The sequence below is a fragment of the Salmo salar genome, chromosome 01 (assembly GCF_965601325.2).
Source record: "Salmo salar chromosome 01, fSalSal1, whole genome shotgun sequence".
NCBI classification, from domain to species: Eukaryota; Metazoa; Chordata; class Actinopteri; order Salmoniformes; family Salmonidae; genus Salmo; species Salmo salar.
The window spans coordinates 39,971,169-39,988,944 of record NC_138291.1 but is presented as its reverse complement, the minus strand read 5'-3'; the positions used below and the strand labels follow the sequence as shown (position 1 = coordinate 39,988,944).

At 42.5% G+C, this 17,776-nt stretch overlaps 1 protein-coding gene across 4 annotated transcripts in view; it reads left to right on the top strand.

The window, feature by feature from the left end:
- The window catches only part of mapkbp1 (mitogen-activated protein kinase binding protein 1), a 73,115-nt gene that overhangs the window by 36,862 nt on the left and 18,477 nt on the right, over positions 1-17,776 (top strand). For 3 of the 4 annotated variants that reach the window (XM_082974350.1, XM_082974348.1, XM_082974353.1), the window contains exons 8-15: positions 22-39; positions 3,918-4,078; positions 5,112-5,301; positions 5,452-5,592; positions 5,946-6,130; positions 8,518-8,609; positions 10,982-11,107; positions 11,332-11,402. In XM_082974350.1, coding sequence (XP_082830476.1) covers positions 22-39; positions 3,918-4,078; positions 5,112-5,301; positions 5,452-5,592; positions 5,946-6,130; positions 8,518-8,609; positions 10,982-11,107; positions 11,332-11,402 — 984 coding nt within the window. The remainder of the gene's footprint in view (positions 1-21; positions 40-3,917; positions 4,079-5,111; positions 5,302-5,451; positions 5,593-5,945; positions 6,131-8,517; positions 8,610-10,981; positions 11,108-11,331; positions 11,403-17,776) is intronic. The other variant, XM_082974352.1, reaches the window with a different exon arrangement.

Sequence of the window (17,776 nt, the reverse complement as noted above, 5' to 3'; positions counted from 1 at the left end):
TTCTTCTCTTACACTGTCCAGAAAAATGACATCATCACAGTAAGTCTGTCTCTTATCTGTGCTGCAGCAGTTGTCACTTCCATGTCACATCAGCTGAAAGTTGTGCCCCACCCTCCCCCGATACCTCCGAGAATCCCATTGGAGGCTTTCTCAGAGCACTGCATTCTATCATGCCCACCTGTCCTCCCTATTGGCTGTGTGTGTGTTTGACTTGACCCTAGTGGTCGTCGTCATTCTCAATGTCCCCTCTGCTCACACACCAGATGTTGGCCGTCCATTGTCCTCACTCAAAGTTTCCATCACCTTGTGTCCACATGATTATACATACACTCCAGAACAAAGTATAGAGGGTTTATAATGGCGTTGGTGTGAAAACAATATGACATATGAACTTATCCACAGAATGAAATAGAACACACATTGTATCTCTATGTACTCATTGATTTTCCCCCCCAGGCCTTAGATAAGTATACCTGTTTAATCACATTTAAAACCTGGGGTAAAGTTGACTTAAGCATTAACATACATTTTCCCCCAGATTTTCATGTGAAAAAAGGTATGTCATCGTTAGCATCACTCTTCGATATAGGCTAGCCTTTATTCACATTAAAACCTGAGGTAGAGTTGATTTCAGCATCACTGGTCACCTCATTTTGGTGTTGGTGTGAGAACAAAACAAGGTTTTCACCCCAGGCCTTCGATAGATACTTCTCACATCATTGCTAGTGCCAACCTCATGGTTTCATGGTTTCATATCCTGAGGGCCTGAGAAGGTCATGTTGACTTGTGGGATTATGCTCTGTTTGGGTTTTAGCTATGTACTGTACAAAGAAAAATGCATGGGAATTATCAGGTCAAACAGTGAGCTTGTACAGTATTTTCATCTGGTCGTCAGAATTCATGCAGTACTTTGATGGAGGGGCCTTAGTATGCGTCCCCAAATGGCACCCTATTCTTTACAGTGGGAAGAAAATGTATATGAACCCTTTAGAGTTACCTGGATTTCTGTATAAATTGGTCATAAACAATTTGTCTTACCGTGGACTGACTTTTAGAGATAATTTTGTAACCCTTTCCAGCTTTATGCAAGGCAACAATTCTTAATCTTAGGTCTTCTGAGATCTCTTTTGTTCGAGGCATGGTTCACATCAGGCAATGCGTCTTGTGAATAGCAAAGTCACATTTTGTGAGTGTTTTTTTATGGGGCAGGGCAGCTCTAACCAACATCTCCAATCTCATCTCATTGATTGGACTCCGGGTTAGTTGACTCCTGGCTCCAATTAGCTTTTGGAGAAGTCATTAGCCTAGGGGTTCACATACTTTTTCCAACCTACACTGTGATTGTTTAAATGATGTATTCAATATAGACAATTTGTGTGTTATTAGTTTATGCACACTGTGTTTGTCTATTGTTGTGACTTAGATGAAGATCAGATCAAATTGTATGTCAAATTTATGCAGAAATCCAGGTAATTCCAAAGGGTTCACATACTTTTTCTTGCCACTACTTTTGACCAGAGATTAAAGGGACCTGGTCAAAAATAGAAGACTATAAAGGGAATAGGGTGCCATTTCGGATGCAGACTTTGAGGTCTCAACAACCTTTGCCTGAACTTGTACCACATTATTAGAGCCCACTCTACCAGAGAGCGATCCCTACCTGATTGGCAATGCTTGGCCTGGCACCTTCGTGCTAACAGGGCTGAAGTGGGTCAGGGCTACGGTGGGGTGGGTGGGGGCAAGGGAGAGAAGAATGGAAATGAAAGTGGGGGAGAGAAAAGAGAATGAGAGGAAAGAGAGAGAGAGAGAGAGAGAGCGAGGGAGAAGAGGACTGGACAATGCTTGCTCTGTCTGATTCAGAGCTCATCAACCTCACATTCCATCCTGGCATCAAGAAAACAACTATTGTTTCTCTCAACTCAATTGATTAGTTGACGCTCTTAACATTCTCACTGTGAAGCTACTGGTGGGGATTTTTAAGGACTTCAAAACATGAGGTGCTTTAGCCTGTAACAAGTGACCACAACCACTACATCAAACTGGGACATTTGGCTTTCATCCCCTCCCATGAACTGCATATCTGACATGCAGGAGAGAAAGTATCCTCTCTCACAACTGGACTCTCACCATACACTCCTCTTCCCCAGAGGCCACTTGATGCTGTCACTTTCATATGTTTTGGTTTCTCCCCTACTAAGATGGTTGCTTCACTGGCATGCCTTGATTGTCACAGTGCCATCCGTTTTGTCACCAAAGCCCCATATACTACCCACCACTGCGACCTGTACGCTCTCGTTGGCTGGCCCTCGCTTCATACTCGTCGCCAAATCCACTGGCTCCAGGTCATCTACAAGACCCTGCTAGGTAAAGTTCCCCCTTATCTCAGCTTGCTGGTCACCATAACAGCACCCACCTGTAGCACGCGATCCAGCAGGTATATCTCTCTGGTCACCCCCAAAGCCAATTCCTCCTTCGGCCGCCTCTCCTTCCAGTTCTCTGCTGCCAATGGCTGGAACGAACCACAACAATCTCTAAAACTGGAAACACTTATCTCCCTCACTAGCTTTAAGCACCAGCTGTCAGAGCAGCTCACAGATTACTGCACCTGTACATAGCCCATCTATAATTTAGCCCAAACAACTACCTCTTCCCCTACTGTATTTATTTATTTTGCTCCTTTGCACCCCATTATTTATATTTCTACTTTGCACTTTCTTCCACTGCAAATCTACCATTCCAGTGTTTTACTTGCTATATTGTATTTACTTTGCCACCATGGCCTTTTTTTGCCTTTACCTCCCTTATCTCACCTCATTTGCTCACTTTGTATATAGACTTATTTTTCTGTATGTTTGTTTTACTCCATGTATAACTCTGTGTTGTTGTATGTGTCAAACTGCTTTGCTTTATCTTGGCCAGGTCGCAATTGTAAATGAGAACTTGTTCTCAACTTGCCTACCTGATTAAATAAAGGTGAAATATATATATATATATTTTTTAAATTGTAGGGAAGCACAGCATGCTTTGGCAACCCAAGCCCAATGGGGGAATGTGTAAAAGATTGAGTAAATTACTGTTGTTGGACTTGGAGCTAAATATGTGTCCAATCTGGGCACCATGGCTGGCTGAATCGCTGTTATACATTATTCTAAGCGTCATACTGGTAAATTGGAAAATGATATTGTTGTTTACAAGCTGTAGGCCTAGATCTCATTATGCTGCACGCAAGCATTTGTGGTTTCTGGATACCTTGCATCTTTCAGCTTTACCACAGGGAAATATATTGCATATCATTCTGTTTCTGGCATCCTGCTTCTGCGGTTAACTTTGCACAATATTGCTTTTCTAGTGAAGCCACATCTTCTGCCTAAATTAAATTACTTGAGAGATGTTTTCATATTGTTTGCCCAGGGGCCTAGCGAAAGTAAAGTCGGTAATATTGGCAAGTGAAATGAGCAGATATTAGCAATCAGTATTTACACAAAATAACAAGTCTGTGGTGCTGAGTGCTAGTGCCAAGAAGCGGGTTCTCTGATGCTTCACTGACAATGGTCTTCAATCGGTTCAATATCAGTGACAGACAGCACTCTAGTTCTTTCTGCTGTCTGTGCAAATGTATTTCCCTGAAGACCTATAAGCCTATGTTGTGCAGCAGATCGTCAGTGTTTCCCCTAGAGTATTTTCAAGGTGGTGCTTGAAAGGCCCTTAAATTAACATCCAGAGCCTCTTTAAAATCCCACTCCTTAATTCAACACAACAAATGTTTTTTCAATTGAAACTGTTTTATGCAGAGGGGAAAAGAGCCAGACGTGGTGGCCAGTCTCATATACTCTGTACAATAGCAGGGGAAGCAACGGTGTGTATATGTTTGTACAGTATGTCCTCTCTAACCCCCCTTCCTCTCCTCCGCTCCCCAGACAACTCAGGCCACGTCTCTGTCTGTGACAGAGGAGCTGATCTTCTGTGGCTGTGCAGACGGCACCGTGAGGGTCTTCAGCCCTGTCAACCTGCACTTCATCTGTACCCTGCCACGCCCACACTGCCTGGGCACAGACATCGCCACCGTGGTGGAGGCTAGGTGAGTGTCAGTCAGAGCCAGAGAGGTAAAGGTGAGTGTCTCGGAAAAAGGTCTCAGACCAAAACGTTGATATTATAAACAACGTAAAGAGGTTTTCGTGTCTGCAAGGGTGTATTTTAAGAAAAATGAACACTATTAAAAAAAAGTCAAGCAATTTAAATGTCAATATAATGACTTTTACATGATGCCCTGATTGTGAATAAAGTGTCCAGTGGCTGAATAGTTTCTTTGTGACTGTGGGAAGTGAGAGCAGTCTAGTTGGTTAGCAGAGTGGTATGGGTTGTGTGGTATCTGCTTCTCATACAGCATCATACTCTACATACCAATGCAAATACCAAACACACCAACCACACAAAATACCCCCGAATGATTTCCTTTTTGCTATTACTTTTCATCCAGGATGCACGTGGGCCCAGCTGGAGTTAAATATCAGATTGTGTTCCTATCCTGTGTCCCCCCCCGGGAGAACAGTGGGTTAACTGCCTTGCTCAGGGGCAGAATGACAGATTTTTACCTTGTCAGCTCGGGGATTCGATCCAGCAACCTTCTGGCCCAACGCTCTAACCACTAGGCTGCCTGCCGCCCTGCATGGTTGTGTCCCAAATGATACCTTATTCCCTATTTAGTGCACTACTTTTGAACAGGGCCCATAGATGGCTGTGTAGTTATGCTCATGACGAAGCTACTATTAAGTGAAGCCTGCCATCAAGGCCAGCTCGCTACTGTTTATAGAAGTTTCTGTGGGACACACCATAAAGAAGCCAGACCTCTCCCAGTATGCACATCATGTTCTGGTCAAAAGCACAGCTGATAAACTGCCTAAAAACACAACTATTAAATTACCATTAAAGTTGGGCTTTTCCATAACCCTTGTATTGGGTGACTTTTTAAGTATTTTGTACTTTAACGGTAAATTATCTCTGGGTTCTGGAAAAGTGCTTTATAAATTCAATGTCTACTTTTTTTTAAATCACAGTGTAACAGTGCTATTACATATCAACTCTCCCATCCCTCCCTCCCTCTCTCCCTCCAGCCACCTCTTCAGCCACAAGATGGACGCCCGGTACCCTGACACGGTGGCTGTCTCATATGACCCTGCGAGCCGCTGGCTGTCCTGTGTCTACAACGACCACAGCCTGTACGTGTGGGACGTACGGGACCTCAGGAAAGTGGGCAAGGTCTATTCCGCCCTCTACCACTCGGCTTGCGTGTGGAGCGTCGAGGTAAGGCCAGGGAGGGGAGGCCTGGAGGAATATGTTGCGTCACAAAGCCTTCGTCAGGGCATTCTGAAACCTTGTATCTGTATGAATGTATACATCATCTCTTCTAGACGTCGGGTCTACTAATGTTCCATGTTCTGTGTACCTGGACAGGTGTATCCGGACAGGGTAAGTGATGGTGAGCAGCCCTGTCTGCCTCCAGGCTCCTTCCTCAGCTGTTCCTCAGACAACACCATCCGGCTCTGGAACACTGACGGTCACAGCACCGCCCTCAGCCGCAACGTCATCAGCAACGTACGTCTGTCTTTCAACACACCCTGGAACTCCTGCTAGCTCACCAACTCCCCCTCCTTTAACCGTAACCCCCGCCCTCCTCAGCTGCCTGCAACGTATGTCTCACACACTCCCGTCAAGCTAAATAACTCCTGATCTCAACACGAATGGCTGCTGATTGAGTTTTGGTAGATAGTTGTTCTACTCAAGGAGGAGAGGAACCTATGAATCAGGAGTTATGCCGTGAGAGGGGGACACTGACTCTGCAGCACACACAACCACCTGACAGAGATCGATTGATGGTGAATCTACAGTGTATGGTTTTCTCAGCTAATAACCCGTCCCTCCACTTCTCTCTCTCTCTGTCTCTCCAGGACCTCCAGAAGATCATCTACATGGACAACAACACGGCCGGCCTGCTGGACACAGAGTGCCTCAACTCGGGGAACGGAGAGAAGGCCGACCCCCAGACCTCAGAGACCAGGACGGGCATCAGGACCATGTGTGTGAGCCCAGACGGGCAGCACCTGGCGTCGGGCGACCGCACCGGCACCTTGAGGTACTGTCGGAGAAAAATAGTGTTTGTTCGCACACCTGCAAGTCTATGGAAGAAACTATAGTAGAACGAGAAACTCTAGTACATTGGTAGCCTTGATAACTCTACAAACAATTGATAGGATCTTGTTTAAGCAATCAATGTTTGGGTTAGTAGACCTTCATCCGGGGAAAACCCTGAGGTACAGTACCTCTCCCATGCCTTCCTAGAGGGAGCCTTGTTTTTAATCTCCACCCTTCAGGCATCAGCACCTCTGTCCTAATTCAATTCCCTTAATTAGACTCCTGGGAGGGTGTGTGTTCTCAGAGCTGTGTTTTTTAAAATGTATTTATTTAACCTTTATTTAACTAGGCAAGTCAGTTACGAACAAATTCTTATTTACAACGACGGCCTACCCCGGCCAAACCCTAACACGGTTGATGCTGGGTCAATTGTGCACTGCCCTGTCTGACTCCCAATCACCGTGTTGTTAAATTGGGGTTAGAGGAGGTTAGAGTCCATTCAAGCTGCAGCCCTGCCCCTGACTGCATCTTTCCACATACATTTGAAGTCGGAAGTTTACATACACCTTAGCCAACTACATTTAAACTCAGTTTTTCACAATTCCTGACATTTAATCCTAGTACAAATTCCCTGTCTTAGGTCAGTTAGGATCACCACTTGGTCAGAATAATAGTAGAGAGAATGATTTATTTCAGCTTTTATTTCTTTCATCACATTACCAGTGGGTCAGAAGTTTACATGCACTCAATTAGTATTTGGTACCATTGCCTTTAAATTGTTTAACTTGGGTCAAACATTTCAGGTAGCCTTCCACAAGCTTCCCACAATAAGTTGGGTGAATTTTGGCCCATTCCTCCTGACAGAGCTGGTGTAAATGAGTCAGGTTTGTAGGGCTCCTTGCTCGCACATGCTTTTTCAGTTCTGCCTACACATTTTCTATGAGATTGAGGTCAGGGCTTTGTGATGGCCACTCCAATACCTTGTCTTTGTTGTCCTTAAGCCATTTTGCCACAACTTTGGAAGTATGCTTGGGGTCATTGTCCATTTTCAAGACCCATTTGCGACCAAGCTTTAACTTCCTGACTGATGTCTTGAGATGTTGCTTCAATATATCCACATCATTTTCCTGCCTCATGATGTCATCTATTTTGTGAAGTGCACCAGTCCCTCCTGCAGCAAAGCACCCCCACAACATGATGCTGCCACCCCCGTGCTTCACGGTTGGGATGGTGTTCTTCGGCTTGCAAGCATCCCCCTTTTTCCTCCAAACATAACAATGGTCATTATGGCCAAACAGTTCTATTTTTGTTTCATCAGACCAGAGGACATTTGTCCAAAAAGTACGATCTTTGTCCCCATGTGCAGTTGCAAACCGTAGTCTGGCTTTTTTATGGCGGTTTTGGAGCAGTGGCTTCTTCCTTGCTGAGCGGCCTTTCAGGTTATGTTGATATAGGACTCATTTTACTGTGGATATAGATAGTTTTGTATCCGTTTCCTCCAGCATCTTCACAAGGTCCTTTGCTGTTTTTCTGGGATTGATTTGCACTTTTCGCACCAAAGTACATTCATCTCTAGGAGACAGAACACGTCTCCTTCCTGAGTGGTTTGACAGCTGCGTGGTCCCATGGTGTTTATACTTGCGTACTATTGTTTGTACAGATGAACGTGGTACCTTCAGGTGTTTGGAAAATGAACCAGACTTGTGGAGGTCTACAATTTCTTTTTCTGAGGTCTTGGCTGATTTCTTTTGATTTTCCCATGATGTCAAGCAAAGAGGCACTGACTTTGAAGGTAGGCTTTGAAATACATCCACAGGTACACCTCCAATTGACTAAAGTGATGTCAATTATCCTATCAGAAGCTTCTAAAGCCATGACATAATTTTCTGGAATTTTCCAAGCTGTTTAAAGGCACAGTAAACTTCTGACCCACTGGAATAGTGATACAGTGAATTATAAGTGAAATAATCTGTCTGTAAACAATTGTTTGAAAAATGACTTGTGTCATGCACAAAGTAGATGTCCTAACCAACTTGCCAAAACTATAGTTTGTTAACAAGAAATGTGTGGAGTGGTTGAAAAACGAGTTTTAATGACTCCAACATAAATGTATGTAAATAATCCGACTTCAACTGTAAATGGATGGATGGATGGATGCACCATGGCTAGATCACTAAGGACCCGGTGAACACCAAGGCTACTTGTTGTAAATTAGAATGTCACACAAAAGTAAATGATGGCGGTCTACTCTGCATTCTACTGCGGCCCTGTGGTGTCTCTGTGTAGAGAGACAGCTGTACTGTGAACCATATGTGGTCCTCCCAAAAAAGTTGTGTTTGTTGTGTTAAGGACTAATAAAGTACTATTCTATTCTAATTGCTGTTGCAGGATCCATGAGCTAGTGAGCATGGAGGAGATTCTGAACGTTCAGGCCCACGACTCTGAGATCCTTTGTCTGGAATACTCCAAGCCTGAGACGGGTAAGTCAGACAGTGGCTTCCACTCTCCTGGGAGGAAATTAAAGAGACCATGGTTAATGATACTACTGGAGTTATAAACCACCTTCAGCTGCTTGCCAGATGCTTCACCAACCTCCCGTTGACTTCTGAAACAAACCACTTCAGAGCTCCAGCAAGTTATAAGAAGGTTGGTTTGTGCTCAAATATATGTCAATTATTTTATAAACGAGCGTCGTAGGAATTGACATTCCCAATGAACACTGTAAAATCGAAGCTCTAAATAGGCATTTGTGCAATAGAATGGGACTCTCAAAGCACTCTAGAAGTTAGTTATTTTAGTCATTTTCAATGTAACATTTTTTTTAGTGGGTGGATCAGCTTTAATATTGCAGATAGTTTGTTGCTTCTATCAATGTAATTGTCTGCATCATTTCCAATCCCCCATATATATATATATATATATATATATATATATATATAGTTTACTTCCCCTTTGTTATTTTCTCCTAACCCTACCACCCCTCCCCTAATTGGAGTTAACTAATGGACAACAACACTTAGGCTTCTACTTCCAGCTTATACATACTATATACATTTTACGGACAAAGTATAGTTTTACATTAGTTATCTTCTTTTTTTGTCCCACCCTTCAGCTCCCCTCAACCCCTCCCATCTATCTCTGAACACCATCTAGTTTTGATTTGCAAAAAATTCTAATGACCTGTTTTCGATTTGTCATTATGGGGTATTGTGTGTAGGTTGATGAGGACATTTTTTTATTTAATCCATTTTAGAATAAGGCTGTCAACGTAACAAAATGTGGAAAAGGGAAGGGGTCTGAATACTTTCTGAATGCACTGTAGTGCACTACTTTTGACAAGGGCCCATAAGGTTATCGTAGTGCGCTGTATAGGAAATAGGGTGCCATTTGGGACGCATCCAGTGGCTCACCTGTTAATAGGAGTATTAATGATATTAAGATTCTCTCCGTGGATCATTCCTCTCTAGGCCATTCGTTGGTGGTTGCCACTACATACACAGAGGGGAAGATAGAAGGGCTAAGAATAAACCCAGTACACTGACACGCCCTCTGGCTGCCGCACTGCACTGTACATTAACACCTCCAGGGTGCTAATATTCAGAGCTGTTACTTACCATTGTCCTGCAGAACTGCTGTGTTCAGGTAGCCTGCCTGCCTACTATCATAGAAATATAATTAAGGGACAAAGCCTCCCGAAGACCACGGCAATTTGACTAGACCACCCATGGGTACACTCGATATGCTCAATACGTTTTAAGTCTAGCGTTTGCCCTTGCTATTGTATCTTGCTGGAAACAAGGTTAACACAGTCACAAAGCTGCCAGATCCAGGATCGATGTGCAATCTCAGCAAGGAGAGGATAAGCTAAATAGATAGTGCTTTTCATTTACTCAGTTGAATCAGGTTGGAAATTCAATCAAGTCCCTCGGTAGAGTGCTTTAAATCAATTTTTGATTGACAATTCACATGGGTATTATGCTAATATAATCACATTTGTTGACCATGTGCAGTACCTCCACATAAGCATGGTAAGATGTTGCAGTGAATATCCTTGCATATGCAAATAGCTGTAGAGGCATCTATAAATAAATTGATAAAATATTTAGAAAGCAGTTTAATCTAGTTTTCCAGTATGATTTTAGTGAGAAATATTGGACTCGACCTAGCTGAGGATATTTCATATCCCTCTATGCAGGCGATCCCTACATGGCTCATGCTTGGCATACCGTAGCACTGGTCTCATTTCTCAGTGAGCCTCTAAGGAAAAAGAGAGTTTGCACTGCTGTGTCCTCTCATTAATAGATTACCGTTAACAGGAATAAAAGTAATACAGATGTAGGATCTTCATTTGATCACCCTGTTGCAGGAGAACTTTCCTGCATTGTAGAAAATGTAAAACTTGTAAAATATTTTAAGTTTAAAAAGGCTTCTGAAGTTTTCAATTTCCACTTTGAAATTTCAGACTTGAATTTCCTTTACGAAAAATGTATCAACCCCTACAAAAATTTAAATTAATTATAATCCACCTAATCTACATTTCCTGTTGCTACAGGATTATTTTCCTGCTGTAGCAAACTGGCTCAAATTAAGATCCTACATCTGTAGCAACAAGCACGCTTTAAGAGGTTACAGTGAGTCCACACGTGGCATTGCTATGTCAGGGAGCAGTCTGTGGAGCACATGTTCACCAGAGTACCACTGTACTCAACAGGATGTATTATGGCTGTTAAAAACATGAAAGACAACTCACTGTAATGAAACAGGTTTACCACCACTAAGATGGAGAACAGGTGTTGGCTGTTGGAAAGTTGCTGATGTCCTGTTGTGTGTGTGTTTATGTTATATCTGGCAGGGCTGAAGCTACTAGCCACAGCTAGTCGAGACCGTCTGATCCATGTGCTGGACGCAGAGCAGGAGTACAGCCTGCTGCAGACGCTGGATGAACACTCCTCCTCCATCACCGCCGTCCGATTCGCTGGTGAGACTCGCAGACGACCTTTGACCCTTTACATCATCCCGCCAACCACGCCCCCCTTTACCTCAAACTCTCAAGTCTCACTCCCTTAACTGTTATATTAGTTAATGTAACTTAGACTTTTTGGCATCCATAGGTGTCATGGAAGTGTCAAGTGTGACACTAGCTCGCTGTTTGAAGTTAACATGGTTACTATTGGCATAATAACAGTGTTTCTTCTCTTTCAGCCAATGACGGCAAGGTGAGGATGATCAGCTGTGGCGCTGACAAGAGCATCTACTTCCGCACAGCGCAGAAGGTAAAGGCCGCTATACACACCACACACACACACACACACACACACACACACATACACACACACACAATGACGCTGCTCCAGAACAGCTGTTGCTGCGGTTAAACTAAATTTGGAGGACTGATGCTTTTGTAGCACGTCTTGGCAAAAAAGATTCTTGCCAAGATCTTCTTCTCTCAGCATATTTCGGCAATGGACCACATTCTTAATCTTGGCTCAACCAACCCCTCTACTGTATATTGAGATATTTCATTTGAAAATCCTTGTTGCTTACAGGTAATTAATTAAACTCCAAGTGGCCTATTTAATAATGACACTTTTCCTCAAAGGCTTTCTGTGTCATTCTATCTGTTATATACCCAAAGTCCCCCGCCAACTTGCTGCAAATAAATGCTCTCCCCCTCCCGTGTTCCTCGCCCATTGCTTATGAGGGTCACAGTGACATTTTCACAAGGCTGCTCTACAAAAATAGTCAAATTCCTGACCCAGGGGGCTCAGAGGGCCCTCAAGACTAGGCCACTATAAAGGCATCAGCATGCTTCAGTAGCTTGAAAAACGAGAAAACAGCGGCAAAGTACTGTTTGTCCATTTTGAGACGCCGTAGCCAGTATACACATCCTCAGAATTAATCTAAGATAACTCAAGAAATCTGTCATTCATTATGACGTTTTTGCCGAATAGATATTTGCCGCGCAATTTAAAATTTAACTAAGATGTTTGGTGCAGTATTTTTCTATTAAAAAGTTGTCTCTCGTTGAATGACAACAAAGACTATTGAAGAATACCTACTGTTGACCAATCACCGACGAAGGGGCGTAGACTTCGGCTCCGAACTTCGGCTTGCCTCCAGAAAAAAACATTTTGTGCCTGAACAGCAGAAGAAACCCTCGCCGAAGTCCAAAACGAACAAAAACGTCACAAAATGTTGTCATACAGAGTTTGCACTGGGATGCATACAGTGGTTGCTCCACTAAAAGTTTAGCGATTATGCTGCGGGACTTAGAGGTAATTTGTGGTTTAGTACGGTACCCTGCATCACCACTTCATTGCTCCAGACCAGCGCAAGGGGGAGTTAGAGCACTGATTATGCTTTTGGGTCCTACTGTGTCTCTAACTGACAGTGAATGGGAGACATAAACCTAAATAGAAACTGATAATTGTGCACGACTTCAGTGTTACTTACTAAAACTGTTGTTACACTAAGGTTTTTATAATTTTATTTTGTTAGGATTATTTTGCTCTTACTATAGTAGTGTAGACTACTCCCGACCGGTCACGTTGTACAGCACCTGAGTGGTGCAATGGTATAAGACAATGCATTGTATGCAAGCTGTGTTGCTACATATGCTGGTTCAATAGCTGTGCCGGCCTCTACTGGGAGACCCATGAGATGACTGTAGGTCTTTGGTTTTTCTCCCTCTAAAAACAGAAGAAAAAAAAATCTAAATAACAAACCGACTTTATTTACAAATTAATAACAATGTCTCACCCCATGTTCAAGAATGGTATTTTTGTCACTCATTTTACGTTATTTGAAAACTAAATCATCTTTTTTTAAACAAAGCGATTATTAATTTAGAATGATATAAAAGCCCCTTGGATATTCTCCCAGATATGTTATTAACCCTGTTATTAGTAGGACAATATAAAAAGAAACGTCCTCTCACTGTCAACTGCATTTATTTTCAACAAACTTAGCATGTGTAAATATTTGTATGAACATAACAAGATTGAACAACTGAGACATGAACTGAACAAGTTCCACAGACATGTGACTAACAGAAATGGACTAATGTGTCCCTGAACAAAATCAAAAGTAACAGTCAGTATCTGGTGTGGCCACCAGCTGCATTAAGTACTGCAGTGCATCTCCTCCTCATGGACTGCACCAGATTTGCCAGTTCTTGCTGTGAGATGTTATCCCGCTCTTCCAACAAGGCACCTGCAAGTTCCCAGACATTTCTGGGGGGAATGTTGGGCATTTGTTGTTGCCATCTTGTACCTGTCCCGCAGGGGTGATGTTCGGATGTACCGATCCTGTGCAGGTGTTGTTACATTTTTACATTTTAGTCATTTAGCAGACGCTCTTATCCAGAGCGACTTACAGTAGTGAATGCATACATTTCATACATTTAATTTCATGCATTTTATTTTTTATACTGGCCCCCTGTGGGAATCGAACCCACAACCCTGGCGTTGCACACACCATGCTCTACCAACTGAGCCACAGGGAAGACCTTACACATGGTCTGCCACTGTGAGGATGATCAGCTGTCCGTCCTGTCTCCCTGTAGCGCTGTCTTAGGCGTCTCACAGTATGGACATTGCAATTTATTGCCCTGGCCACAGCTGCAGTCCTCACGCAGATGAGCAGAGACCCTGGGCATCTTTCTTTTGGTGATTTTTAGAGTCAGTAGAAAGGCCTCTTTAGTGTCCTAACTGTGACCTTAATTGCCTACCGTCTGTAAGCTGTTAGTGTCTTAACGACCGTTCCACAGGTGCATGTTCATTAATTGTTTATGGTTCATTGAACAAGCATGGGAAACAGTGTTTAAACCCTTTACAATGAAGATCTGTGAAGTTATTTGGATTTTTACGAATTATCTTTGAAAGACATGGTCCTGAAAATGGGACGTTTATTTTTTTGCTGAGTTTATATTGGTCATGTTTGTCATGGCTCCCGAGTGGGGCACAATAGGATTGCCTTGCAGCTCTCCAGCTGTATCCACTGAAAGCGCGCAAGGTTCAAGGCACGAGGACCTGGGGCACGGGATGGGCCACAGAGCCGCACACAGAAGATGAACCTAGCCCATGGGGGGTGGACCCCCACCCCACCCCACTGGGTAGCACAGAGCAAGACTTTAAGGGGCATTGCACTAATAATGGCGCTGACTAGGGAAACATTCCCGCTGTTCTTAGTGCCAATCTGCACGTTCAAACTAATAATGGCATCTTTATGCTTTCGTTAATAAAATAATGATAAAAATACTCTTTCAAAATGCCGACGTTTATTTAGTTATGGATCCATAACGAATTACTATGGGAATAAATATCACTGAATTATAGAAATATTGGAACAAAGTTGTCTAATGAAGGTAAACAAATTGTTGCTTTCTGGAAAATACTCTTTCAAACACACACGGTCATGTTGTACAGCGCCATTAAGGCTATTATTCGGTAGCTGGACAATAAACTTGCCTAGAAGGAGGGTAGGGGGAGGATTCTATCGTCAAATGTATTTCTTAGTTAGGTTGGCTGTAACACAACCGGCCGTGATTGGTTGCAATTTCAGTTTAATCCACCAGAAAAGACAAAACAAATAATACCACAAAAAGTATTATCATGTATGACATCCGACCGTGATTGGAAGTCCCATAGGGCGGCGCACAATTGGCCCTGGGTTTCTTTCCCTCTAAAAACAGAAATAAATATTTTGGCCTTTACAAATATAATTTTGGCCTTTATTCAGATTACAATCGCTCACTTTCGTTTTTTTGAAAACAAAATAACCTCCAAAATCTCGTTATATATTATCAAGTTGATGACACAGTCATATAGCCGGCACCTACATAAAGCTGAGTGACTCACTCATTCATGGTTTTGGATCAAAATAAATAAGTACCCACATTCTTTCTGATAGTCTTTAATAAAGAAATGTTTTGGTTATCCTGACCTGGACACTATGTACAGATTATTATAGCCCATTATGGGCTATTAGCAGCACAATATACCTTTACCAACACCTCTCTGTATTTTGATACTTTGTGGATGGGGCCTCCCCAGTGGCCCCATCCACAAGTCACCGCATCGCAATGCAAAATGCGTTGCTACAGATACCCGTGCCGGCCACCACCCGGAGACCCATGAGGCGGCTTTTGGTTTCAATTTAGAATCCTCCAATCCTCTATATGTAATTATTGGCGGAGAGTCACGTCATATTTTTTGATATACTGTAGCCTACCGTAGGCGGCATGAGTCTCACTAGTGTTGAGTAATGTGCTGTTAAAAGTGGTGTAGGTCTTATTTATTTAAAGAGCATATTGAAGTTAGAAGCAATAGGATTTGAAGCAATAGCCTACAACTATTTTAGCACCGTTTCACGCTGCTCTGAGACAAGCATGGGGAATGGTCTTGATAAATCAATGAGATTTTTATTTTCACTGGATCTCCGTTTGGTTATTGGTTAGACTACAATTATACAATTAGGGTGTATAAATGTTATGCTCTTAGTGTAACCTTTGTTTAACAAGGCAAGTCAGTTTAGAACATATTCTTATTTACAAGGACAGCCTACTCCTTCCTCCCCGGCGTGCCCGCACGACACAGGGATTCTTTAGCTAAATAGCCAAGTACTGTAGCCTACTCCCGACCATCACGTTGTACAGCGCCATATATTCCGTTCCATCCTAATGGAAACCCAGAGGGTTTTTCGTTTTTCTTGGAATAGAAACACCATAATGTTAATCAAATTAATAAAGCTCAATTTCTTAAAATCAGTCCCATATACTATGTTCTTACTAAAAAAGGTTTTACATTCTCTAGTACGACCTCTATTGAAGGCTTTCAAATGCTTCTCAAAGATGCCCTCTGGTAGTCAATCTAGCATTAATGGTACCAGTGTTTCACACTTAAAAAACGTGCCATAAAATCCAAGCAAGCTGCGCCGCAGTACGCTGCAACTTTTAAAGGACGAACCACTGTACTATGACCCATTCTAACTACAGTTGAAGTTGGAAGTTTATAAACACTTATGTTGGAGTCATTAAAGCCTGTTTTTAAACCACTCCACAAATGTTTTCTTAACAAACTATAGTTTTGGCAAGTCGGTTAGGACATCTACTTTGTGCATGACACAAGTCATTTTTCAAACAATTGTTTACAGACAGATTATTTCACTTATAATTCACTGTATCACAATTCCAGTGGGTCAGAAGTTTACATGCACTAAGTTGATTGTGCCTTTAAACAGCTTGGAAAATTCCAGAAAATTATGTCATGGCTTTAGAAGCTTCTGATAGGCTAATTGACATAATTTGAGTCAATTGTAGGTGTACCTGTGGATGTATTTCAAGGCCGACCTTCAAACTCAGTGCCTCTTTGCTTGACATCATGGGAAAATCAAAAGAAATCAGCCAAGACCTCAGAAAAAAAAATTGTAGACCTCCACAAGTCTGGTTCATCCTTGGGAGCAATTTCCAAACGCCTGAAGGTACCTGTACAAACAATAGTGAGCAAATAACACCATGGGACCACGCAGCCGTCATACCGCTCAGGAAGGAGATGCATTCTGTCTCCTAAAGATTAACGTACTTTGGTGAGAAAAGTGCAAATCAGTCCCAGAACAACATCAAAGGACCTTGTGAAGATGCTGGAGGAAACGGGTACAAAAGTATCTGTATCCACAGTAAAACAAGTCCTATATCGACATACAACATGACCGTTACTCGCCGCTCAGCAAGGAAGAAGCGACTGCTCCAAAACCACCATAAAAAAGCCAGACTACGGTTTGCAACTGCACATAGGGACAAAGATCGTACTTTTTGGAGAAATGTCCTCTGGTCTGATGAAACAAAAATAGAACTGTTTGGCCATAATGACCATTGTTATGTTTGGAGGAAAAAGGGGGAGGCGTGGGGGTGCTTTGCTGCAGGAGGGATTGGTGCACTTCACAAAATAGATGGCATCATGAGGCAGGAAAATGATGTGGATATATTTAAGCAACATCTCAAGATGTCAGTCAGGAAGTTAAAGCTTGGTCACAAATGGATCTTCCAAATGGACAATGACCCCTAGCATACTTTCAAAGTTGTGGCAAAATGGCTTAAGAACAACAAGGTCAAGGTATTGGAGTGGCCATCACAAAGCCCTGACCTCAATCTTATAGAAAATGTGTAGGCAGAACTGAAAAAGCATGTGCGAGCAAGGAGGCCTACAAACCTGACTGAGTTACACCAGCTCTGTCAGGAGGAATGGGCCAAAATTCACCCAACTTATTGTGGGAAGCTTGTGGAAGGCTACCTGAAACGTTTGACCCAAGTTAAACAATTTAAAGGCAATGCTACCAAATACTAATTGAGTAATATAAACTTCTGACCCACTGGGAATGTGATTAAATAAATAAAAGCTGAAATAAATAATTCTCTACTATTATTCTGACATTTCACATTCTTAAAATAAAGTGGTGATCCTAACTGACCAAAGGCAGGGAATTTTTACTAGGATTAAATGTCTGGAATTGTGAAAAACGGAGTTTAAATGTATTTGGCTAAGGTGTATATAAACTTCCGACTTCCAACTGTATGTCTGCCAAAACTCTCATTATATAAATGGTCTAGCATGACAGTGAGTGTCTAACCTGTTTTAACCTCTTGTTATGT